This window comes from Nipponia nippon, unplaced genomic scaffold (assembly GCF_047370975.1).
Source record: "Nipponia nippon isolate SJK-2023a ecotype South Korea unplaced genomic scaffold, ASM4737097v1 scaffold_4, whole genome shotgun sequence".
Lineage (NCBI taxonomy): Eukaryota > Metazoa > Chordata > Aves > Pelecaniformes > Threskiornithidae > Nipponia > Nipponia nippon.
Genome location: NW_028262358.1, coordinates 36,624,658 through 36,648,584, shown reverse-complemented (window position 1 = coordinate 36,648,584; position 23,927 = coordinate 36,624,658). Strand labels below are relative to the sequence as shown.

Below are 23,927 nucleotides of genomic sequence, written 5' to 3'. Positions count from 1 at the left end.
AAAACAGGGGCGGGTAGAGGGGAAGACACAGACATACAAGTAAGTATCTATCAAAAGACAAGTCCAAAGGACCATGATAACAAAGTTTCTATTTTAAGTGTCTGTCTTTAATCAGTCCAGATTTGATATAGAAGTGTACATTTTTGACAGCTACATATATAGAATGCAATGGGATAAATCAGGATAATGGATTTTTAACAAAGGTAATTCCACTCATGTTGACTTTGCAGAAGTAACGCCCTGACTACGGCTCTGCTGGGCGAGCCAGGCCTTGCACTACATTCCTCAGCTGGAAACTGGAGCAACGCGCTGTAGCTGCATCCTGAGAAATTACAAAAACCAACGATGTCTAGGATCTTTGTATGATCGGGACAAAGTTTTTTAGTTGTCCAGATACAGATTGGGGTCTTCCACTTAATAACACCAAATTAAATTATTTCATCAGTTAAGGAAATAACTTTGATAATAATGTGAAATAAAATTTCTCAAAAATTCATTATATCTTGGACAAGAAAAGCCTGGTGTAAAGTTTCATCAGTTGGTGTGGGACTGGATTTTTTTGTTTGTTTGGGGTTTTTTTAATGACCTTCTGAATCCAGTGAGATAAGAATTACCCATGACAGTAAACCACATCATCCCTTCCACAAACCAACTGACAAAGCTGAGGTCTGCAGACTTTCTATATTCTTCCTTTATGTAAGGTGGTTCTAGTTCTGTTGCTGCAGTAGGATCAGCAGGGGACTGAGATACAAAAATCATCACCTATTACTTCTCCTTTCAAGGGCTTTGACCTATAAACAGAACTTTGTACCTCCTCTTTTCTTTCTGAGAACAGGATAGGGAGATAGAGAGAGTGATGAAAGGAAGTAATTCAAACTCTTAATTCCTCAAGTTCGGTGCTTAAAACTATTTGTGTGAAGTAGAAGATGCAACCTCTAGAAAAACAAATCAGCTTTCCAGAGACCAAGGTGAAAAACTGTCCTCTCAAATCACAGCACTGAAGTTAGTTGAATGCATTTCCAATGATCATTGGAATTTTGTAAGTAGATTCCCCGCTCTCAAACTCTCACTTATGTCCAATATGCACTTGCATTATTTTTCTCCTGGAATACCACTGAGGTAATTGAACAAAAAATTAGGTACTATACATTTCATGTCCTTTGCCATTAACTTCTTATTCAGAAGAATTATTCAAAGATAAAAGGATTCTATAGCTATAAATCTAGTATCTCCCTGTTCCAAAACATCCATACACATTACTAAGGAAGAGAAAATTATTCTCTCCTGGAGCAGTTTGTTGGTTTGGGTTTGGGTTTTTTTAATTCTAAACTCATTTGATTTATTAACAAACTCTTTCAGAACATTAGCATATATTTTTAATTTTACAAGAATAAAATACAGTCTCTATTAATTATGTCTATTCCCACTGCTTCCATTAAGTGGCTTATTTTATCAGCACTATCATTTCAGCATTTGCACAAACCACAGTTAAGCTTTTATGCCAGTAATGAACTCATTCTTAATAAATTCTTACCAGAATCGTAGTTTGGTGGCTTCATATCTCCCTGATTCAATTCTGTGCCATATTTTAATTTGTGATATTTAGCCCTGAAAGAAAAAAAGAAAAAAAAAAAAAGAAAGAAAAAAGAAACTATTAGCAACACTTAAAGGGTATCTCTAAACACATAAATGTCACCTGTCTTCATTTGAAAAGCCACTCCTTTCTTCTAGACTAGGAACAAAACAAATAATTTCAGTAGGACTTCAGATATATAATTTTGCTTAATTGTTTTTTCCAAGGTTGACACATAATTGCAGAGTGAATACTGAAGAAACACAGGGATCAGTAGACTGCAGATTTTACAAAATGTTCTTGCTACAGAAAAGGTTCCTTCCCTGTGGATATGGGCTACCCTCTGCTTCCCTCCCCACCCCAACCCCCTTTGTTTTTTTAGCCATCACTATGAAACATTTTTACTGTCCATGTCAGTTCAGTGCCATCTACTTCGTATTTCATATTGTCACCTCAATTACACAAACTTCAGTTTTATTTTTTGAAATGCTGTGCTTTCCAACAGCAGCAGGCCCTCAGTTAGAACTATTCTAAATGACACTTAGCACTGACAGCAGCCCATCTACACCAGTATCTCTTAAAGCTGCTAGATCTGCCATTTGACCAAGTTTGAAAATGGAGACTTCTCTTCCAAAAATATTTAGCCTGCAGAAGGCCTATTGCAATAAACCCCACAAAGCATGCTATACGATGACAATAAGAGTAGCTAGAAAAAGGAAATGCTTTTTAATTTGAAAAGCTTCATCCTACAGAGTCAGCGTCCATAGACTTTTAAACACAAAAAATAATGCCACAGTAGTACAGCACTACAAATGCACACAGAAGTCATTAAAGATTCATTAGAGTAGTCTTATCACACACTAACAGAGAAACTGAGGCAAAGAGAGCCTTAGCCAGTTTCGCAATCTGTTCCCCCCCTTCCCTCACACTCACTGTAATTTTTGTCTCTATGATTGTTTTCTGCCAAACATGAAAAGTTCGATGACTCCAAAAAAACTGATTCCTTATACAGTCTTGTAGACATTCATAACTGAGTAGAAAAGCAGCACTCATACTAGTTCCTATCCTGAACAAAAGGCAGGGAAGAATTCAGGCAATGCTGGGCATGCAGCCTGGCAGTAGCTGGATGACCGACTAGCACGCACATGTATGCAGCTCCAATGTAAATGTACAGAGCTAGGTGTAAGGCGGCCAAGATACAGGCTACAAAAGACGAAAGAGAAAAAAAACAAACCTCACATACGCCAACATGCAAATGGCCTTCATTAGCTCCACTACTCACAAGGGAACTCTTTCACTTAAAATTTGTTTTTAAAAAAATTAATGGGTGTGACACTTCATAATTGTATGAGGCAAGGCTCGCTAAGCTCGAATGACTGTATCAAGAATGACTGTAGATAATGTTTTCAAGTTACCCGCACCTCTTGATTGCTTCTCAGACATCTTCATTACATTACTGCTTTCTTTTACCTTTTCCTATTTCATCAAGAAAACTCATTACTTCTAACAAAATGGTGCCGAGAGAAGAGATGCTTCATAGTTCTTATGCCTCAGTATTGACAGTACTAGTTTCCTACTAATCCAGCTGCATTTTAATTATAATAAACATTGAATTCTGGATGAGAAGGGTAAGCGCAGAGTGAAGAAATACCTCTTAGGCGTAGCAATACAGATAAAGGAACTGACTTCCTCCTCAAAAGCTAGAGCACTAAGCTCTAACTCAGCTGAGCAGCAACCAGCAAGGAAAGGAGAAAGGATGCACTTGAAATGTACTAACAGCAATAAGTGAAGGATAAAGGTTTTGGTCACTACAGAAAACAAACACCAAGAATAGAACAAATTAAAGCTGAATGCTCAATCAAAATACTTATCCTTCCTTTCCCAACTATCTGTTTCCTACATCTCACCGGCAGAGAAATGTTACCCTGGTAAGACAATTGCATTTCAGTATTGCTAAATACTGATGTTATGTATGCTTTTCCCCTCACCACCATTAATAAAAAATAATGACTAATCAAGAACTAAGAAGTGCTCTACTCTTGTCACTAACCTACCTTACCAACATTAAACACTACTCTCTGTCAGAAACTTCAAGTCTTTATGCAGTCAGCAATTCAAGTGACTCTAATGTTTAATCCATTTTGATTTGACTTATCAAAAGTGAGCAAATATTAATACTTTACTTTAAGCTGGATTACTGACCTGTACTGTGCCCTACTCAATTCCTGCAAATAATTCCAGGGAGCAGTTAGTTTTGTGGCATGAGGCATTTGCTTTTAGCTCATGGATCTTTATATAAAGTTCCATTATCCTCTATGGATTCACTAATTTTCTTAACAAAGCTTTGTTAATAATTTTCACCCTAAGAATCAAAGAAAAATGTTTGCTAGGTTAACTGAAAGGATCATTCCTTATACCTCTCCTATTACTCAGGTCTCTCACCTGTTCTCCAAAATCCATTTTTCAAAAATTCAGCCTGCATTTTTTTAAACTTCTCGGTATATTTATTCCAATGTGTTACATCTATGTATGCTCATTTTTTAAATTTCTTTCTTTCTTAAATCAACGGTAATATTCTTCTTTGTTCTTATTGAAGATTCCCCCCCCCCCATTAAAGGCATTATAAAATCAGTTCAGCAAAGTGAGATTATTCATTCTATCTACATTCTAAACTATTAGTAGCAGGTTTTTTTAACTGGTTCCTCCTCATAATGCAACAGTTTTTAAAGCCTTTGTTATTCTTCTTTACTTCAAGAGGATAACCTAGATTACATGGTCTTGTACACCACTGCCCCTTAAATTTATTTTAAGGCCAAGCTGGACTAAGATTTCATCTTTCAGAAGATTTAACTTTGCATATCACAGACAGAGACCAGTAGAAATACAGATACGGCAGAAGACTCATGTCCTAACAAAGACAGGCAATTGAAGAGCTGACAATCCTCAAAAGCAATCCTTATTTCTAATATTGCTGGGAAAGTTAAAACCAAAAAGCCATAGACCTTTGCCTACACAAAATGACAAAAAACCCAATGCCAAACTCAAACCTGAATTAATTAGAATCAACTAATATAAATTCAGGTATCTGAGCAAGGCACCAGTTGGATGTGAAACCGAAACGTGAATACCATGTCAGAGTACTTGACCCAGTGAACTCACCTTCAGCTATGGTCAGCTTCTGAAGTTCAGAGGAATATTTTAAGAAAATCAATATAGATAGCTAACAGTCCATCAAGGAAATATTTTCTACACTTCTTCAGGCAGCAAGAATGAGATTTATTATTAGAAACTTTCTTATGGTACAGTTGAAAATGTCACAGGTATGAAAGACAAACAATCATCTTCTTTCTAAAGCATATTGAACTGAACACAACGATTCAGACTCCAAGACTAGAAGGGAGAGTCTTGACCATTCAGTTACACATATTGCAATCAAAGGCTATGAAACTTCTCACAAAAGAAACTTTAATTATTTTCTATATAAATTCTGAATATAGCTTATTCCATTAGCATGTTTATATTTAATTTATTTCAACAATAACAGAATATCTCCTGCCCACCTGTCATGCTTAATTTATCCGCTTTTTCAGAAATCACATAGTCCACTTATTAACAGCTTTAAACTGGTCCGCTGCAGTTCACATTGAACTCTAGTTCACACATTAAAGCAGTGAGATACTATTATCACAAAAAAGAGCATATGTATTTTTCCGATAAATAAGTATAAAGAAAAATCAAAGTTTCTCCAACCTTTGTATCATCTGGTCAAAAACAAGGACAGTGGTTTTGGGGCAGGGAAAGAAGGAGGGAAACAAATCACAGAGATGAGCCTTTATTATCTGAAACTTGTTCAACTTGGATGATTTACCTTCAATTTCCGAACATTACATCTGAATTATTGACATTATGCAGAGACTGAAAAATTACTTGAAAAATAACTAGCTGAACGGCACAACTTTATAGAAGGTATTTTCCACCTGAAAACTAGCCTTCAAGTTGTTTGGAAGAAAGCTATTCTGGGGCTGTGAAACCATGTTACCGGGTAGATGCTCTCACTCAGATAAGTATGAATATTACCACTGCTCTGGCTTTTGCACTTCATTACACAATTCTTTTTTGATTAGCAGTATTTTCTTTAAACTACATGTCTTCTATGCAAACACTGCTTGGAGACATTCAACATGGCTGCCACAACACTTCAAGCGCTGCTTAGGAAAATGCTAAAAGCTTTCATCCTTCTAAATTTCCTAAGACTGAGAGCAGTGAAACTTTTCTGAATACTTCACACAGAAACAAGTTTGATCTTGATCAAAAAAGGCCATTATTTCTTGGAAATATCTGTCGCCAGACCTGAAGCATCTGATCCAGCTGTGCTGAGGGAGCCTGCCAAAACATCCGTAGAAGATCTGGGAGCCGCCGCCAAACCAACAGACATAAACAAGAACGACTGCCAGGAACAGCACGGCGAGATATTCTACCCAGGGGAGAAGGCGCCAGTCTTACGCTGATCAGACACACCAGTGCAGAAAACAACATAAAATTAAATCAAGCGTTTCTAGAGACATGGTTCAGGAGCCCAGTTCTTTGGTTAAAGTACGCTAAGATAGGCCATGAGCTAGACTAGATAAAATAGGACACGCACTTGAGAGGAACAGTACTACATATCAGCTAGCTCCTGAAAATCCATGGGAAAACAATGCAATTTACTGGTGGTGGAGCAAGTATTGATAAAGTAATAAAAAGTAACCCTCAACGGTGAACAGCCTCACACTGCAATCTACTGGATGTTGGCAAAACTACATCAAAACTGCTGCTGAACAAACGAGAGAGCTTAACTATTAACTACCTCCTTCTAAGCTCTTTGCTATTAGTGTATTAAGACTCTTCAGGAGAAATAACTGGACTTCTTAGACACGCAAAAAAAGGTAATCTTACAATTACTAACATAAAGACCAAACATTAAACTAAATTTGTCAGAAAAACATGATAATCTGTAAGTAAAACTCATTTTCTATCTTACCTACTATAAAATTACATAAGTGCCATGAAATAGAGAACAATGCTTCCAAAGTTGGTTATTTATAGTAAACTTTGAAAACTTTTATCTGGTTGAGAAAAGAAATGCTGAACACCCACTATACAGAACAGCAGTTCATAAAAGCACGCATCTGAGGAAACCAATGTCGCTCATTTCTTGCTCACGGTTTCCTGAGGGGATTGCGAACATGGACTACTCTGGGCCACAATTTCATATTCTGTCCCGTTACTCATAACTTACTTCATCCAGCTAAGAAAGATTTGGTGTGCTGCAAGGCCAGGGCAGAAATGAACAGAGGAATGCTTCCCTGCTCCCTCCCACCCGCACCACTCTTCCCCTAACTTGACCAGAAATTATTTCCTCCTACCTTGTAGGATCTCATTTTCCAGCTCTGAGATCCCAGTGGAAACAAGCCAGCATCCCAACTGACTACTGCCTGACCTGGCCAATGGCTGATGTAGGAAAATGCTGGGAAAGACAGCAGTGCTTCCAAGCTCAGTATGTTGCCATTCTCTTAACTATCAAGCAAGAACACTTGCTGGGAGACACTTCCAGCAGAAATACAAGACTGTTTCTTCAGAAACTGGCAAATACTGCTGTTTAAAACCACAAACTCTTATAAATAGCTGTCTCCAGCACACACCATTCACATGCATCACGTTTACTTTAAAAACCATTGCACAGCCATACTGTAACTGTCAAATTGGATCGCATCAGCTGACTGTAGCCTACTGACCTGAGTAACCAAGCCTGATACTATACACTGCAGAAAAAAATACAAGAAAAGATAAAAGATACCTATGTAAAAACTGCTAATTAGAAACTATAGGGTGTTTTTTCCTAATCCTGGCAGTGACTGCTGCATGAGGATTTAAATGTCTTAATTTAGGTGGATTTTACTGAATGCAACTAGGGGACATTTTCACTATCCATATGGAAGTTTGCTTGCTGATTTCTTTTTAATCTTACAAAGCTTCTCTGACAGTACAAGGAAATGTATTTACATAGTCTGATAATTTTAGACAAATTGCTAATTTATCTGGGCTATGAACATGAAAGTATTAGAGATATCCCTAAGTAATCAGGAATAGCACCTTCAGTTTTGAAGTACAAGAAATCTTACTGAATTTATACACCTTAGACCATATCTTTAGAATCATAGAATGGTTTGGGTTGGAAGGGACCTTAACGACCATCTAGTTTCAACCCCACCCCCCACCCCGCCATGGGCAGGGACACCTACCACTACATCAGATTGCACAAAGCCCCATCCAACCCAGCCTTGAACACTTACAGGGATGGGGCATCCACAGCTGCTCTGGGCAACCTGTTCCAGTGCCTCACCACCCTCATAATGAAGAATTTCTTCCTTATATCTCATCTATATCTACCCTCTTTCAGTTTAAAATCATCACCCCTTGTTCTACAACTGCATGCCCTTGTAAAAAGTCCCTCTCCAGTCTTCTTGTAGGCTCCCTTCAGGTACTGGAAGGCTGCTATAAGGTCTCCCCGCAGCCTTCTCTTCTCCAGGCTGAACAACCCCAGCTCTCCCAGCCTGTCTTCATAGGAGAGGTCCTCCAGCCCTCTGATCATCTTCGTGGCCCTCCTCTGGACCTGCCCCAACAGGTCCATGTCTTTCTTATGTTGGGGGTGCCAGAGCTGGATGCAGCACTCCAGGTGGGGTCTCACCAGAGCAGAGTAGAGGGGGAGAATCACCTCCCTCAACCTGCTGGTCACGCTTCTTTTGATGCAGCCCAGGATACGGTTGGCTTTCTGGGCTGCAATCGCACATTGCCAGGTCATATTGAGCTTCTCATCAGCCAACACCCCCAAGTCCTTCTCCTTAGAGCTGCTCTCAATCCATTCTCTGCCCAGCCTGTATTTGTGCTTGGGATTGCCCCGACCCATGGGCAGGACCCTGCACTTGGCCTTGTTGAATTTCATGAGCTTCGCACAGGCCCACCTCTCCAGCCCATCAAGGTCCCTCTGGATGGCTTTAACTGCACAAGAATGTACTCCGTTGCCTCTGTTTTCTTTTAAAGTGACTAAACTTTACAACCATGCCTCAAATGTAGGCCTCTCCACGGCTATAAACTGCAATCTCCATTATGCACACATTTGATATTTTTCTGTGCTATTTGATACAAGGTCAGTGCCATAGCAAGGCCTGGGCAAAAAGGCTATCTATCTTAAGCATTCCTCTGAGAACTCCCCAAAGGGGAAGCAAGTACGCTGGAGCCCCGAGGCTACTGCTGGCCAGGAAACTGGCTGCAGCTCCATGCCAGTGGATGAACTGGTTGCTACCGGGAAGAGCCAAACTGGATGGTGCAAGGCATGTCTCCTATGCTAATGCAGTCCACATAAGATGAGCAAATCTAAATGCAATATAGTGATGTACAACTATTAGTGTCTTTTTTTAAATTATCTAGCTGCAATATCCTACTCCTTATTTGTGTATATTTCTAATCTTATTTCTACTAATACAAACTATTTAAAAGAGGTTTGTTTTATTAAAGAGAAGTAGGAATTATCTGATAGGAAAATGGTACGCAAGCAATGATTGCTTTGCAGTAGTACCATAAATATATTCTTTGGTCAAGAATTTTAAAAGACATTTTACTAATAAAAACAATTTTAAAACTAAACTTGGCCTAAAATAAATCAGTTATACAAAGACTTCTGGAAACATGATAAAAAAACCCAATTTGTTTGCCTCAAAGATTAGAACAACAGGAAAGCATATGTAAGAATAAAATGGTAAAGTAGACTGGGGACTTCTACTGAAATCCCCATGAACAAAGAAACAGACATATGATTAACTGGTAAACACAAACATTTTTTCACTGCTTACACAGTTAGCCTCCAGAAGACATTCCTGTAGAGTCTATCATACTGAAAAGACTAAAAACTTAGCAAGATTAAAAACTAGTAATTACTAGACTGAAGACAGTTATTCAAGATATCCGTTGTCAGATTATTAAACAAAGCTAATACTTTGAACAAAAAGAGAATACACTCTAATTCTGGGGTGTAATCTATACAGTTAGGTGGAATTTTACCAAGGAAAAAGTATTCATTATTGATGAACCGTGGATTTTATTTGCATGTTTTTGGAGCCATACTATGTTAGCCATTGTTTTTACCACAATGCAGACATTTAGACTACTAGGTTTATTTAGCATAATATTTGTCAATTTGAGATCTGAATATACACAGAAGAAATGTTTCTTGGTTTTGTCAAATACAAAGGTAAAAGAAAGTATCTGTTTTCAGAATTTCTTTATCATGTACTCATCACTAAAGCAGCGTACCTTTCCTGTTTAAGCGCATATTCCAGCATTTTGATTCTTCGCACCAGATCCTTCTTCAGATTTTCTTGCCCTTTCCTTTCACCTTGAAGAAAGGCGATCTGGGCCTGCAAAAGGAAGTGTTCAATTTAGAATCTGCTTCCTCAAAATCATTCAGCATAGCTCTTAACTGTGTGTGTCTCCCCCGTTATTTTAAAATTGATTTGTACAGTTCAAAAGAAATTGGCTTACTGAGTTTCATAAACATTAAACATTTAGACAAAACACTGCATAGATAAGCCTTCTAAACTGCATGCTCGTTACAGATCCAAAAAAAAAAAAAGATAAGAAATAAAGCAATATTAGTTTGTTTGACAGAGTTTATTTCCTCTCTTGGCCTAAACATTCAATAAAGGATAAGGAATAGATAAAATAAGCATATAAAAAGCCTTTCAGCAGATAAAAGCATTTACCAACAATAAGCAGGAGAAGATGATAAAGTATTTCTGCTCACTAACTGAAGTAGAATATAATTAGTGTACTGTTCTATAGATACATGTTAGATACATGATACTAGTCAAAGAACTTAAGTACAGCATGTTCAGCTAAAAGAAAAATAAAACACTGTTTGCAATACTGTGCCAAGTGTTAATTATAATACTTATTAAAATAGGTTAAAGAAAGGTCTCCAGAAATACTGTAATTAAGAGAGAGAAAAAATGGAAAACAGGGAAAGGTGTTTTGGTGAGGGAGAAGAGGAGAGAAATGGTATAGAAGTAAATAAAAGTCAAATGGAAAACAGATATCTAACCTTCATCGATTTTCAGCAGAGAATAAGTATTTAGTTGCCTGTGAAAAATCTCCTTTAAACAGAAAAGGATGATATATACAAGATACTCATTTCTAATCATAAAGGCAGAACTACTTGCTTTTGTACCTCAGGCTCAAAGAAAGCCCCTTACAAGAGGCAGGTTCTTGTGCTCTCTCAACTCATTAATACACTTGTAGACAAAAATACCTACACGCAGTCACCACTTCACGCCTCGGCCTCACCTGCATTGCAAGCCACCTGCCATTTTAAGGATCAGAAGCTTTCTGCCACCTTTGCAGCTAAGTCTCCAAGTATGTCATCTGTCTCTTGAGAAGCACAAACAGGATAAAAGGCAACTGGTCTAGACCATAAACTGTTGAACATGAAGACCAGTAAGCCCTTCATTAATATAAATATCCATTGCAGTTCTATAAGTAGTGTTTTCTGTAGGTACTGCAGTCTGTACCAATCTCTAGGGAAAGCTTGGGAGAAACAAGCAGGAGTATCCTCTCACCTGCCACAACCTTGCAAGCAGTCCCCAGATATTTTAGTTAATGGAGACAGACACTTCTAAAGAATAACTTATCAGACTTCAGATTTTTACCCCAAGGTGAGAGTGTCTTTAAACGCCATTTTCTCTCCACCAACAATGAAGGGAATGCACACAACAAACTCAGTTGAATTTTGGAGATCAGGCAAGAGGAAGTTTACTCCAAAAGGCCATTCACTGGCGGCCAGCTATAGCAGCTGCTCTAAAATATGACACCAGCTGACATAATTTCATTGCTCAAGTACAGCCAGCAAACAGCTTGACAAACACCTGAAGAATCCTTAACCACCAGTCACCAACTAGAGCAGCCAGTTTATGACAAGTGAAAAACACTGGCTGCTCTCTAATGAAGTCGGGCTTCACCTTCAATGGGGGAAATGCATTTCACTGCCAAAAAAACCTCAGCTGAATCAAAACAAAGGCCTCTGTCACTCTGGCATCAAGCTTCTCCTCACTTAACACTCAAACTGGGATGAACAAAAAACTCCAAGTGAATTCTAACGTTTGTTTTATGCTCAGGTTTAGGGAAAGGCACAGGACAAATAAATGCTGGCTCTGGAGTCAGCATTTCCCACCCTGAAGAATGTAACTGTGCAAGAAGCATGTCAACTCACCAAGGTCACCATCCCTCTCAGTAACAAGAGGAACACCTCAAGCACATACAACTTAGTTTGCAGTAACCGTAGACACCCAGATTACAATGCATATCACTGTGATAGTGATTTTTCTCTCCCTGCCTCCAAACAGGCCCAGCAGAAATAAACAAGTGCCCTTCTGGCCAAAAAGTGAGAGAACATCAAAGCACACTATTAAAAGTAGTAGAACATTATGTAAATATGCATTTGGCTGGAATGAAAAAGATCATCCAATGCCATCAGGACACAAGCTGAAGTGATCTACGATGTGACCTGCTGTCTGCAAGCAATTTCTGGCTAAGAATGAGCTGACTGAAGAGGCTGGAATGAAGCATTTTTACCTGGCAGGTTGGCAAAGGACAGCCAGTAACGGCCTGGCTCGCGCACTGCTCTACTACAAGGGTCAAACCAGCATTACCACGCTAACAATTGAGGCTAAAGTCATCTTCCACTGGTAGCAGCCTAAACAAAGAAAAAATTGCAACTTCTCAGTAGTTTTGACAGCTTACTTTTGTAAGAAAGAGAGACATAAATGGATTTGATTAAGAAATATCATACGACACCCCCTTCATGTGAAAATGAGCAGTCACACTTCTGATACAGGGCAGGCCTGGCTCCACGACTTGTCTGACTAACGATTTGAGAACCAAGATTCAAAACTGTTACCAGAAGCTTCTTAAGCATGTGAAATAACGTAAGTGTTCCTAACTCTGCCTCTGGAGTTGAAGCATCTATGTCTTATGATTCAACACGAAGGAAAGGATTGTGCTCTACCTCCTCTGGGCCACTGGCAGGCTGTGCGTATTATCCACATATTGCATGGGAAAAAAGAGCACTGGAAGAAATATTAATTGATTCTTTGGACATCTTTTATTGTCAGTGGTATGCCAATGCTCTTACTGATGTTTCATAACTTTTCTTTTTCCTGGACTTCCAGGAAATCCTTGTGTTTTTTACTTGAAAAGCATGCAGCAACAACAGAGTAGAATTCATGGCGCAAGAGCCGTCTCTCCAGCCCTACACAAGCTTATTGCCAGGATCTTTCAGGGTTACTATATATTTTACAGATTGGTAGTTTTATTGGCAAATCAAGAAACAGACAAGTGCAACAGAGGGCATGAGAATAATTTTGCTCTCTCCTTGGAGGCCGCACAGTTTCTAGCATAGTTTGTTCATCCTTTTCTTCTGAGTAGCATCCTTATGTCCAACACTCATTACTTTTGAGAAATTCTAACTCTGAAAATTAGAATGCTTACATTTGGTCATTTTCATAATATACAAAAAATAAGGAGAATATTCCCCCTCTTTCCCACAGGATGTTAGCAACCCTTATCCCTCATTTATATAAGTACTGGATAACTACAATTAAGTCAGCCTCAGTGGACAACAAAACATCAGTTATATATGCAAGCTCAAATTTTATTTAGGCAATTCTTAATGATAATATTCAGGTTTATTTGTAATGCACAGAAGGACAGCATTAAAATAATAACTGAAATTTTACACTACTAATAATACTGCAACAGTCCATATGTCATAAGCAGGTTTCATTCTTTACAATGTTTGGCAACGAACTGAAAATATGCCACGGAACCTAAGTGTTCATACCATAAATGAAACAGTTTGTAGTGTAAGTGAAAACTGAATAAATGAATAAACTGAGTTTGAATAGCTAAAATGACAAAAGGAGATCTAGCAGTATTTTCTCAGTCTCTAGAATAAGACAGTGATAACTCTAGGTTCACCATTTCCAATCAAAATATTTAGCCAATACCTGTCTAAATGCCTGTGCAAACACCTAAAGTGCAAGAGCTCTGGGTTTAAATACGATGAAAAGTATAACTGAACTGTACAACTACAGTTTTCTTATAATTTGATGTAAACGACAGAATTTTATCAATAGATTGAGACTGCACAGGCCATTTCCCACAGTTGTGGCTTTAGTGCAAGTCAAACCCAAAGCCTGCGCTACCTGAGGGAGCAGGAGAGCAAAGAAGGATCGCTTCCGCTTTGAATGATCTGCAACACTGTACTAATGCTTGTGCTTTGGAGGCTCCTGGGAAAGTTTGCCAAAAATTTCAAGAATTCACAAATATGCCCAACAAACAGGTTCTGCGACAACTGACCTTCTAGCTAATAAGGTTAAAATGCATCAAGTTGTAAGCTAGTCATCACAAACCTCTAAAACGCCTACAGGGATCACGCAAAAATTCGTATTGTTCCTTGCCTTATGGGTGGGGCGCATCGTCTCCATAAAGCACCCGGTCCCCACTGGCTCTGCAGCAAGGAATCAAGGCAGCATCTGCCTCAAGTTTATTCCAGGCTAAGTGCTACAAGTTACTGTATTACAGCTCCAAGTTACTGTATTACAGCTCAACTGTGAAGTTAAAATCAAGAGAGTGAGAAGAAGAAAAAGAAAAAAAAATAGATACTATTGGGAAGAGAGATGCCTGGAACAGTGTATTTCAGCTACAATTGTACAGTCTAGTATTTTTTTTTTTCACTTTATCTCATGGAAGTTTTTAGTATTACCAACTGCAATAAAACTTACAAGTTTCATGCACATTTGGTCTAAATTAATAGCACTGTAGCTATCTTAACTATTCCACTTCTTTACCAAGAGATTTTAAAAATAACATTCATTCTTATGTTAAAAAAAAAAAAAAAAAAAAACAACTCTCATGTTCAACAACATTGTTGTTTTAAGAAATTCCCCAAAAGACTCTAAGGTCACATTACTGTGAAGTAGACAAAAGGGTGAGGCAATGTTCTAGGTAGCACTGGGTTAGAAACATTTTTTTAAAGTGTTGTTGACTTCCTAATACAGGCTTAGCAGTCATAACAATATAATCAAATAATTAAATTGCATCTTAATAAATATGGATTTTACCAATGTTTAAAAAAGTAAACTGAAATTTACACTTCCTGGAATCAGCAACCACAACAACAAAGGATGTTAAAAAGTATATTATATCTGCACACCTTTTTAGGCTGATGCCTTGATGTTACAGAAAAGTAAGAGATTAAAAAAATATTTACCTTTAACAGAAAATGTTTAAAAAGAAACAATACTACGGCTGCTAAACAAATGATGCATGTTTAGTATCAACTTCTATCAGTTCCTGAATTTTACAGCTATTTCAAGTTAAAAGGTGATTTTTTTTTAAATTCTCAAGACTCAAGAACTACAAAAACCTTTCTACTCTTTTATTTAAAATATTTATCTTAATATTTTAAACTAAACCTCACCTCAGATTTATGGGCACTTGAAGGTCAACAGGCCTCACTTGACAAAGTAAGAGCTACTAAGACATGCAATTCTGTATAGGCTGCTTCCATAATCCAGCAACAAGGTCTTCACAGGTTGAGAGAAAGAGAACAAGGGGGGGAAAAAAACGGCAAGAAAAGTATTGCAAAAAATATGTAGATAGCTAAAATAACTAAATAAATATACAGATGAATCAGCCTCAAACAGCTGTTCTAACCAGTCTAACCAAGACCTGCCAGAAGGATCCTGCAGGCTGCCAGGGTGCTCACTATTCTAGATTATAGTTGGCTCACTGAAGCGCTACATATTTAAGTATATTTGTAAATAAGTGTAGGTATGCCGGGGGGGGAGGGGGAGGCGGGATAAGAGGAGAAGAGATAAAACACAGATACAGGGGAGGGGGGGAAGGGAAATATCAGTGGTCTAGTACTGGCAAACAATTTTTCAGGCACCATGCTTAACACTGCAACACAGACCCCCTAGCACTCCATGCAGAGAGGCTAGGAAGTTTTTGTAAGCGCCTGTAGCCATTTACAATAAAACAAAACTGAAGTGGGGCCACAGGCTGAAATGAGTGGCAGGCACCAAGGTGCATTTAGCTTCACCCCGCACAGAAGCGCTTCATCCCATTTATCACCTGCATGCTCACGCCGGACGATACCGCCTTGTGGGACTAACGCACAGCACAATCTGCCACGGGCAAATTGTTTTTGCTGGACTTCTCAGAGATGTCCTAAAACTGGCATCAGAGCTAAGCCCTGAAAAAATTAAACCATCCAAAAGAGATCAAAGATTTAGCTTATGGTAAAAAAAAAAAAAATGGTTGCAAAAGACATTTACTTAGATTCTTAATCTCTTTGAGAAGATTGTTTGAAAAACAATTTCTTATCAGTGAATTCAAAACTCCTAATAGATCATCCAGAATCAAAAATGATTTAGTAATTTATTCCTGGCAATACCTTGATTACTAATTTAAGCATCTCTACCAACGGGAAGACTTTTCTTTGTGCAGTTTGAAGTGTTTCACTAGGCAGATCTCTGCTCAGATAGCCAGTCTTTCTTTTATCCACTCTTCAGTGCTGCCTTTCACTGTTCTAACAACTGCAAACATCAAAACACTTGCCGAGTTAGCCAAGCAATGTATATTCAGCTTATTTAATCATTCTTCATAAGCAAGAATTTTCTCTAATCCTCCAGTCACTTTTGTAATACACTTACTCAAGCGGTGAGTGTTAACTGTTTTTTTCTTCCTTTTGAGTCCCAGGAGCATGCTCCATGTAGACTGATGTAAGGACAAAAAGAAAGCAAGTTTTAAACGTGATATAATTCTATAGGCAACACTGCAATGACATGTCACAAAATAATTGCATATTATGAGCTGGAGTCCAAATTGCAAATGCTCAAATATAATTCCTTTCCACTTGCTGTACAAGAAAGGCAGAAATGCAGCAACAGCAGTCAGCACCAGGAGTGATAAATAGACTTATGGCCCACATTTAAACTGAGACAATGGAAGTTCACAGGCTGAATGAATCACTTGGGGTATAGCGAGACGAGGGAGAACAAATCTGGAGGAGATTTTTAGATTTGGCTTTGGCAACAAAAAGAGGAGTGAGCCAGACTTGACCACGCAAACATTTGCAAAGGCAATCGGCACACTCCCGTTTCTCGATCCTACAGCCAGGAGCAGCTGCTCCTGGTATTCAAGCACGCACCACCTGAACTGACTAGAGCATCAAATGAAACAGATACAAAAATAACTGATTTTGTTCTCACCTCCTGTTTACAAGCTTGGATATGAATATCGTGCATGCCATTTTTGTTCTGTTGCTTTTGCAATCCTGCCCTATGTGACTGCCCTAAAGGGGAACATATTCCTGGCTAACAGCAGAAAAAATGCAGTCTTTCCACACTGCGGTCTTTAATTGAACTGTTTTGTCACTGGGTTATTTTCAAAATATTCAATATTAGATAGCATATAGCAAACTCTTTTCAAATAGGAAAAGAACATCTTCTAGATGAATCCATCTACAGACCCACACAGAACAGGTCACTATGATAAAGTGAAACTTTGTTTCCACATTTCAGAGTATTTTTATTTCTAGCCTTATTGTCTGCAAAGCTTGGATTCTGAGCACTCTGAAGTGATTCAGAAGAGCTGTTTCAAGTATCTAACCGTTTCTCAGCATTTAAAAACAAAATATAACAATCCTTCATCTATTTCTAAGTCAGTTCTTGCCACTTTTTAAGCTAAGAAACTTAGAAAGGAGGACTCGACACGGCCTGGCAGCCTTGCGAAGCCAAATATGCGAGTAGGTTGCTGACCACTACCTATTCTCTCAGAAAACTGTGTACAGATATCAGTTTTAGTTGAGGCTTGGCATTTGTACAGCCTTACTTCTTTTAGCATTAAATTAAGATGAACCAAAAGTCTCTGGAGATGCACGTGATCTTCCTTGGGGAATTTTACACAGGCTGTTCTAGAATTAGTAAATAAAGTTTCGATGTCTACTGAAACATCGATAAAGGTTGAGTTATATTTGCAACTTGTTGTTCAAACAGTGCAAAGTTACTTACCCCTGATGCAATAAAACTGACATGAGCCAAGACCTTCAACAGGAAAAGGAGGGCTACAATTTGAGTAGGACACAGAGATACCCATTTAAATTATAAACATGCACTAGGAAAGATGCATAGGATGTTTCACCATATGCTAACCTGACCTTGAAAACCAAAGTTTTCTACCTAGAATGTAACAACTTATTTCATTTTTGCTTAATTCAACAATTCTATAGCAAATCATGAAAATCAGAAAATCCTCTTCTTTTTAAAGTATAACTTTCTGTGAAAAGTGTTTGTAAGCTTTAAAGACCACTTGGAGACAATGTAACATTGCAAAACTCTCTCTGTTCACGCCACCTCAATATTTACAGCAGCACTTTCCTGAACGAGTTAGGCCCATTTAGCAAACACATTTTCATTATACTTAAACTAAATTACAGGTTTAACAGATTTGAGAAGAATGGGAAAATCTGATGCTGGGAAATGCTCATACCATTTATGCAATTAAAAAAAAAAAAATCAAACAACTATAAAAACCAGGTGCAGACGTGCAAAGAACCAGTCTCATCAGTTTCTACTTACATTCTATTTCTCTACAAAAGCTACAAATTTCTGTAATGCAGCTCTTTCATCATTGAACATGATGTCCTCCTGGCTTAAATAAAACAAGCCATGACAGTTTATCAATGAGTATATTGGGATTAGCTGGCAATCATGCGTATAAGCAAACAGGAAAGAAGAGTACAGAAGCTTTTCTTCTTTGCTTCACATGAATTTGGCAACTAGAAAGTTTGCTAAAAAACTTAGCAAAAGACAGGATATCTGGCAGTCACCAAGACCCATTTAGCATCATCTTTCCCAGCTAAACACACCTCAGTATTGTGACCATGGTTTATTTTCTTCTGCCTTTCTTTTGACTTATCTGATGTATTTAAAACAATAAAGTTGAAAATATTGTCCTTCTGGGGTGGAGAGGAATTTAACATTAATCACCGTTTTCTTTGTAATATCTACTTATGAGAAAAAAATATTTTATCGAAGACTTCTACAGCACTTCTGCCAATTCATCTTTCACAAAGAATCTCAGAGATTCGACCCACATCATCACGTTTGAAAGACTTATACAAAACTTCTTCAAACTGTATTTTATCTTCTATTTTATTGGCCAAACTAAATTTTTAGGAGTTTTCCATTAACTAAATGACTGATTTCATCAACTCACTGTTCATTACTTTTTCTCTGAACAATATTTGCAGATTATCCAGCTATCAGAATGATTTTTAACTAGAAACTTAATCCAATAAGAGGACTGTTATCTAAAAGCCAACAAACTGTAAATATCAACTATTTCTGAATCAAGTAACCAATGTCCTAAACCACACTATAAATAGCCACAGCCATCTGCCTGATTTGCCCCTTCTCCTCATTACTTTAACTCGTCTGTCTCCAAGGACACAATCTCACCACGTAGTGTGCCTGGTTTCACCGCCTGCCTCTTGCCTCTGAAAAACAGCAGCAAGGGGGGAGATCACCATCCATGAGCCCCCCGCCCCAAGAGAGATGACATTACTAAATCTGATTTCCATAACCCACCTCGAGTGCTTATCTATTATTTCCATCTCATTCCTTCTATTACAGTTGTTTGCTATCATTTAACCACATTTTATCTCATTTCATTAACTCTTTCCCTACCAATTGTGTGGTTTAGTTTTTTTTTTTTTTCTTTTGGCAATGTCTTACAGGAATATTTTAAACAAAGTTGCAGAAAGACAAGCACATTGTATCCACCCATTCTCCATAACTTCCTTGCAAACCTTTTCAAATGAAAGTTTACCCAAGAAAAATAATTTTAACGTAACCCTATCAGGTCCCACTACTCCAAACCAGTCTACTACTCTTAAGACACAATTACCAGTTAGAAGAAATGAAAACTTTAGTAGTGAAGAGCACAAGAGCTAGAAAATTCCTTAGCAGGATATGGGGTGTCTATACACACAGTTACATACAGCATAGCAGTTTGTTGCAATTTAGAACATTTGTGAAATGCGGAGAAATGCCAAAGTCTGCAAATCAGCATTTTTGCCAGAAAAATGTTTGTCAGAAGCTAAACTTTCCACAGCAACATATGCATTGCTTGCAAAGACAAAATTTCCAGTCAAAACAAAAGCCATACACACACGCGCGCAAAAAAAAAAAAAAAAAAAAAAAACAAACAAAACCAAAAGCCTTCCAAGCTCATCCAGCACAGAAGGAGCAGAGCTCAACAGCTTTGTCACTTGCTGGGACAAGGACATGCATCGGCAGCGCTTGGCTCTGCAGGGCTCCCAGCCGCGGGGTCAGAGTCCCCATCGCTCTCTCCCAGGGGCGGCAGATGGCTAATTAAAAGGGAAATAACATCCGCAACAGAGAATCACCCCCAATCAGTCAGAAGACGTATGGTTAAGGCAAGACACCAATATGGGAGGAAGTTCAAACCCTGCTTGCCTCAAGCAAAGATACGAATTTCAGTGCCCTTCATATGCATTTGACCAAACTCTTGGCTATTTTGGGACGGGCTTGTCCAATACATAATGACAACTCTGAAATGCCTCAGAAACACAGTCCAGAAAAATGCAGAATGAAAAAAAAAAAAATGAAGCTTAAAACTTTTGCAGAACAGAAAACCCTTTCTTGTCAACTCTCCCAAGCAGCTGCTAGAAGAATCTAAGAAAAGGAAAACTACTCATTTCTGAAAAGATATTAAAATAAATGATAATGCTATAAAACACAGTTTGTGAGTACTAAAATGAGGATTCATATTGTTAGTATTTATTCTAATGAATTACTTCATAGAGCATCATGAAAGTTTATTCTTAGGATAATTTTTCAATCTGCAGATGTCAAAGTACCGTAAACAGAAAGCAAGCATTAAAAGTGAAATATGTAATTAGCAGATAAGCATCTAGGGGAACCCTGTATGAATCTGTTTTCCTTCTTATTTGAAATACACAGCTTATTAATGATACTTGCATAGATACAAATATTGAAGCCCTCTTACACCCCGAATGAGGAAGATTATATAATACAGGCAACAAGAATTTCAAAAGGTTCAAGAAAAATAATTAGAAAATCAGAGTAAACATGAATATTTGCCAGGGAAAGCAAAATATAGGCACTTGATAGGAAGAAAAACCTTGGAAAGGCAGTACTAGACCAGTAACTAGGAAGAGAGAGTAAGCTGCCCAGCCTGCCAACTCACATATGTTATAAACTTCAGTGCATGTCACCCAAACAAGCATCACATAACACAACAGAAAGGTACTCTACCTGAATATCACATTTAGTTCCACTCAATTAATTACAAGGAAAAGAAAAACAGAAAACAAAAAGAAGCCCAGAAGGGAAGAAAAGGAAGACAGGAAATCACAGCTGGACTGACTTACAAGGTGTTTTTTGGAGAAAAGGTATAGCTTAACTAACCAACTACTACAGAGCAGAAGCCAAGCGCAGTAATACTGCAGCATAAAGTACCTGAAATATTTAAATATCATGGCAGGTACGAAACTGGAGATAAGAGAGTCTGCCTCTAAGAAACAAGATGAATTACAGAAGAAAAAATATGGGATACTAAGAAGACCATACAAAATAGGTTCTCTGCCACACAGCCTCCCAAGAGAGCAGATAATCTAAGACTGAAATTTACATTGGATAGAAGACTAGTAAAGTACAATCAGGAGCACTGCATCTTTATCTCAAGAGAGAGAAACTGCCCGACCTCAAACTTCCATTATTCTGTTAAACATTTCCAAATATAGAGGCCAACAAAAGGCTTCAGAAGGAGCACGGAACCAGTTTTTAATTAATGCTGCTCATCCGTCAGCTGTAGGTGTACAATTTCTAAGAGTGATCCTGTAGTTGCTGAACCCCTAACACAGACCTCTCTCGTGGATCAAAGAACATTCAACTGCAAATGGCCACAGCAGACATAACGCCTGATGTCTGTAGAGACAGCCAAGAATTTTGCACCTTTCTGAACATGACTCTGCAGCAGATAAATGCTGTTACAGCTTGTGGCAATGCCAGCCACAGTTAATTATAACTTTATTGAGATGTTTTGGCAAGCACCAAAGGCATTCAAGCAAACAACTTGTAATCGGGTTATATTCCCAGTTCTACCACTGATAACACATGACTTTGGCAAACAGTTTAAATACTCTACTCCTTTCCTCCTGTCTCATCCATAACACTTACCAAGCTTTTGAGGGATACTTGGGGGAGGAGGGGGAGGAGGAATGGCATGCTAGCCTCTGGTGAAGGGCACTATAAATATGCAAAGTGTCATTGCTATTAACGCACTAGCAGAATTTCTTAGGTCCTGTAAAACAGATTTTTTTCTCCAAAGCATTTTTTGATATCTGTATTCAGCTATGAAAAAATATCAAGATATTTATGAGACTCCACTGGATATGTGACATGTGATGTTCTTCTTATACATAGCTAAGCTAGTTACTTTCTACATAGTATTTACTGGATGCAGTGAACAGAAACATGATTCTGTTACTAATGAATTTTTCATTGAATCATTGAACTTAAAATAAAAATTACTCTTCTGTCCTCATGACCACTTCCTTTAAATTCCTACAAGGGAACCCTCAGCAAAGAATGTCACATCTGCCACTCTTCTCAGAGCGGTTGTTTGATGTTACCATAGAAAGTACAATTAAAAAGATTACTTCCCTACTAATTAAAAAAAAAAAACAACAAACCACCACAAAAACAGAGAAGTGGTTCGCATTGCTAAACAGGCTCAAGACTCTCTTGACAAAGATGGTACTTTCAAGGAAAGACACAGAAAGAAAAGAGATGGACAGGAAGCAAGAGACAAAGAAAGGAGACCTAAAAAGGAAGCCGGGTAGACACTTTTCAGTCTCAAACATGGGCAACTGAGAACCAACAGTGGGCTGCTGGTAACGTGGACGGCGTTAAGGTTTACAACAGAGATTTTCTTGTAAACAAAGCCAAAGAGGAACAACAACGAAGGTTGCATTATCGACTGTTATTAACGTAACGTGCCCATCACTGAAGTCTCCGACAGCAATGGCTCTAGGCCAGCAGTTCACAAGTTCTTTAACCACAAGATCACTATCAGCCCTTTAATGCATTAATGAGCGTATCAACCCCGCCGCTTTTCAACTGAAAACAGTATATAACGTGCCCCGTAACACCGAAGGAGTTACAGCCGGTCCCGCAGGCCCGGCCAGGGGGGCGAGGGCCCGGAGGGGCTGCGAGCCAGCACCGAGGGCGGGGGGTGGGAGGGGGGGGTGGGGGGAGCCGCCCGCTGCGGAGGGGCAGCGGCGCAAGCGGGGCGCACAGCTCGCCGGAGGCGATTTTTAACAGCGGGTTATGAAACTGGTGCCCAGTTTTGGCAGCCGGCCCTGGGGGGACACCCGGAAAACTCCGGAGAGGCGGACGAGAGCCGCTCCCCTCAGGGCCGGCCGCCATGTCACGCCCCTCCGCCCGGCGGCGGCGGGGGGCGGCCGCCCTCTGAGGGGGAGGGAAATGGCCCGCGCTGGAGCCGGGCGGCCGCTCCCTCACGGGGAGGGGGACAAGGGGGAAGCCGGGGTCAGCGGCTACGGCGGCCGCTCCCCTCCGGCTGCGCAGGGCCGGGGGATCCCGTCCCTGCGCAGCCGGAGGGGAGCGGCCGCCCGAGCAGGGACGGCGGGGGGGGGGGGTGGGGGGGTGGGAAGGAGGTCGCGGGTGTTACCTGCAGCTCCGCCCGCTCCGCCTCCCACTCGGCGCGCTCCGCCTCGAAGCGGCCCCACTCGTGCTGCAGGAAATGCAGGATGCCCGGCACGCTGTACTGAGCCCGGGACGCCGACACCGGCGCGGCAGCTCCGGAGGCTGAGACCCCCCCGCCGCCGCCGCCGCCTCCTGCTGCAGCCGCGGCGGCCGCTGCTGCCGCCGCCTCACCCGGCTCCAGCCCCGGCCCGCCCGCCGGCGGCGGCAGAAGCAGGGCGTTATTATTGTTGTTGTTGCTGAAGAAAACGCCGGGCCCCGCTTGCTCGTCCATGGCCGGGCCGGGTCTGCCGCGCTCCCCGCCGCCGCCCGCACCCAGCCGCGTCCCGGCAGCAGCAACAACCTGGGCGCGTCCCGCCCGCCGTCACCGCCTGACAGCCGCCCCCGCCGGCCCTACGGCAGCCCGGCGGGGCCAACGCCAGGGAGCG

At 39.8% G+C, this 23,927-nt stretch overlaps 1 protein-coding gene across 4 annotated transcripts in view; it reads right to left on the bottom strand.

The window, feature by feature from the left end:
• STRN (striatin) overlaps positions 1 to 23,927 on the bottom strand; it is a 75,292-nt gene extending 51,365 nt beyond the window's left edge. For 2 of the 4 annotated variants that reach the window (XM_087775341.1, XM_087775344.1), the window contains exons 1-3: positions 23,468 to 23,926; positions 9,923 to 10,026; positions 1,535 to 1,608 (exon numbers count right to left, since the gene is read on the bottom strand). In XM_087775341.1, coding sequence (XP_087631467.1) covers positions 1,535 to 1,608; positions 9,923 to 10,026; positions 23,468 to 23,773 — 484 coding nt within the window. In that variant the 5' untranslated portion in view covers positions 23,774 to 23,926. Of the gene's footprint in view, positions 1 to 1,534; positions 1,609 to 9,922; positions 10,027 to 23,467 lie in introns of all 4 variants that reach the window. The other 2 variants (XM_087775342.1, XM_087775343.1) reach the window with 2 other exon arrangements.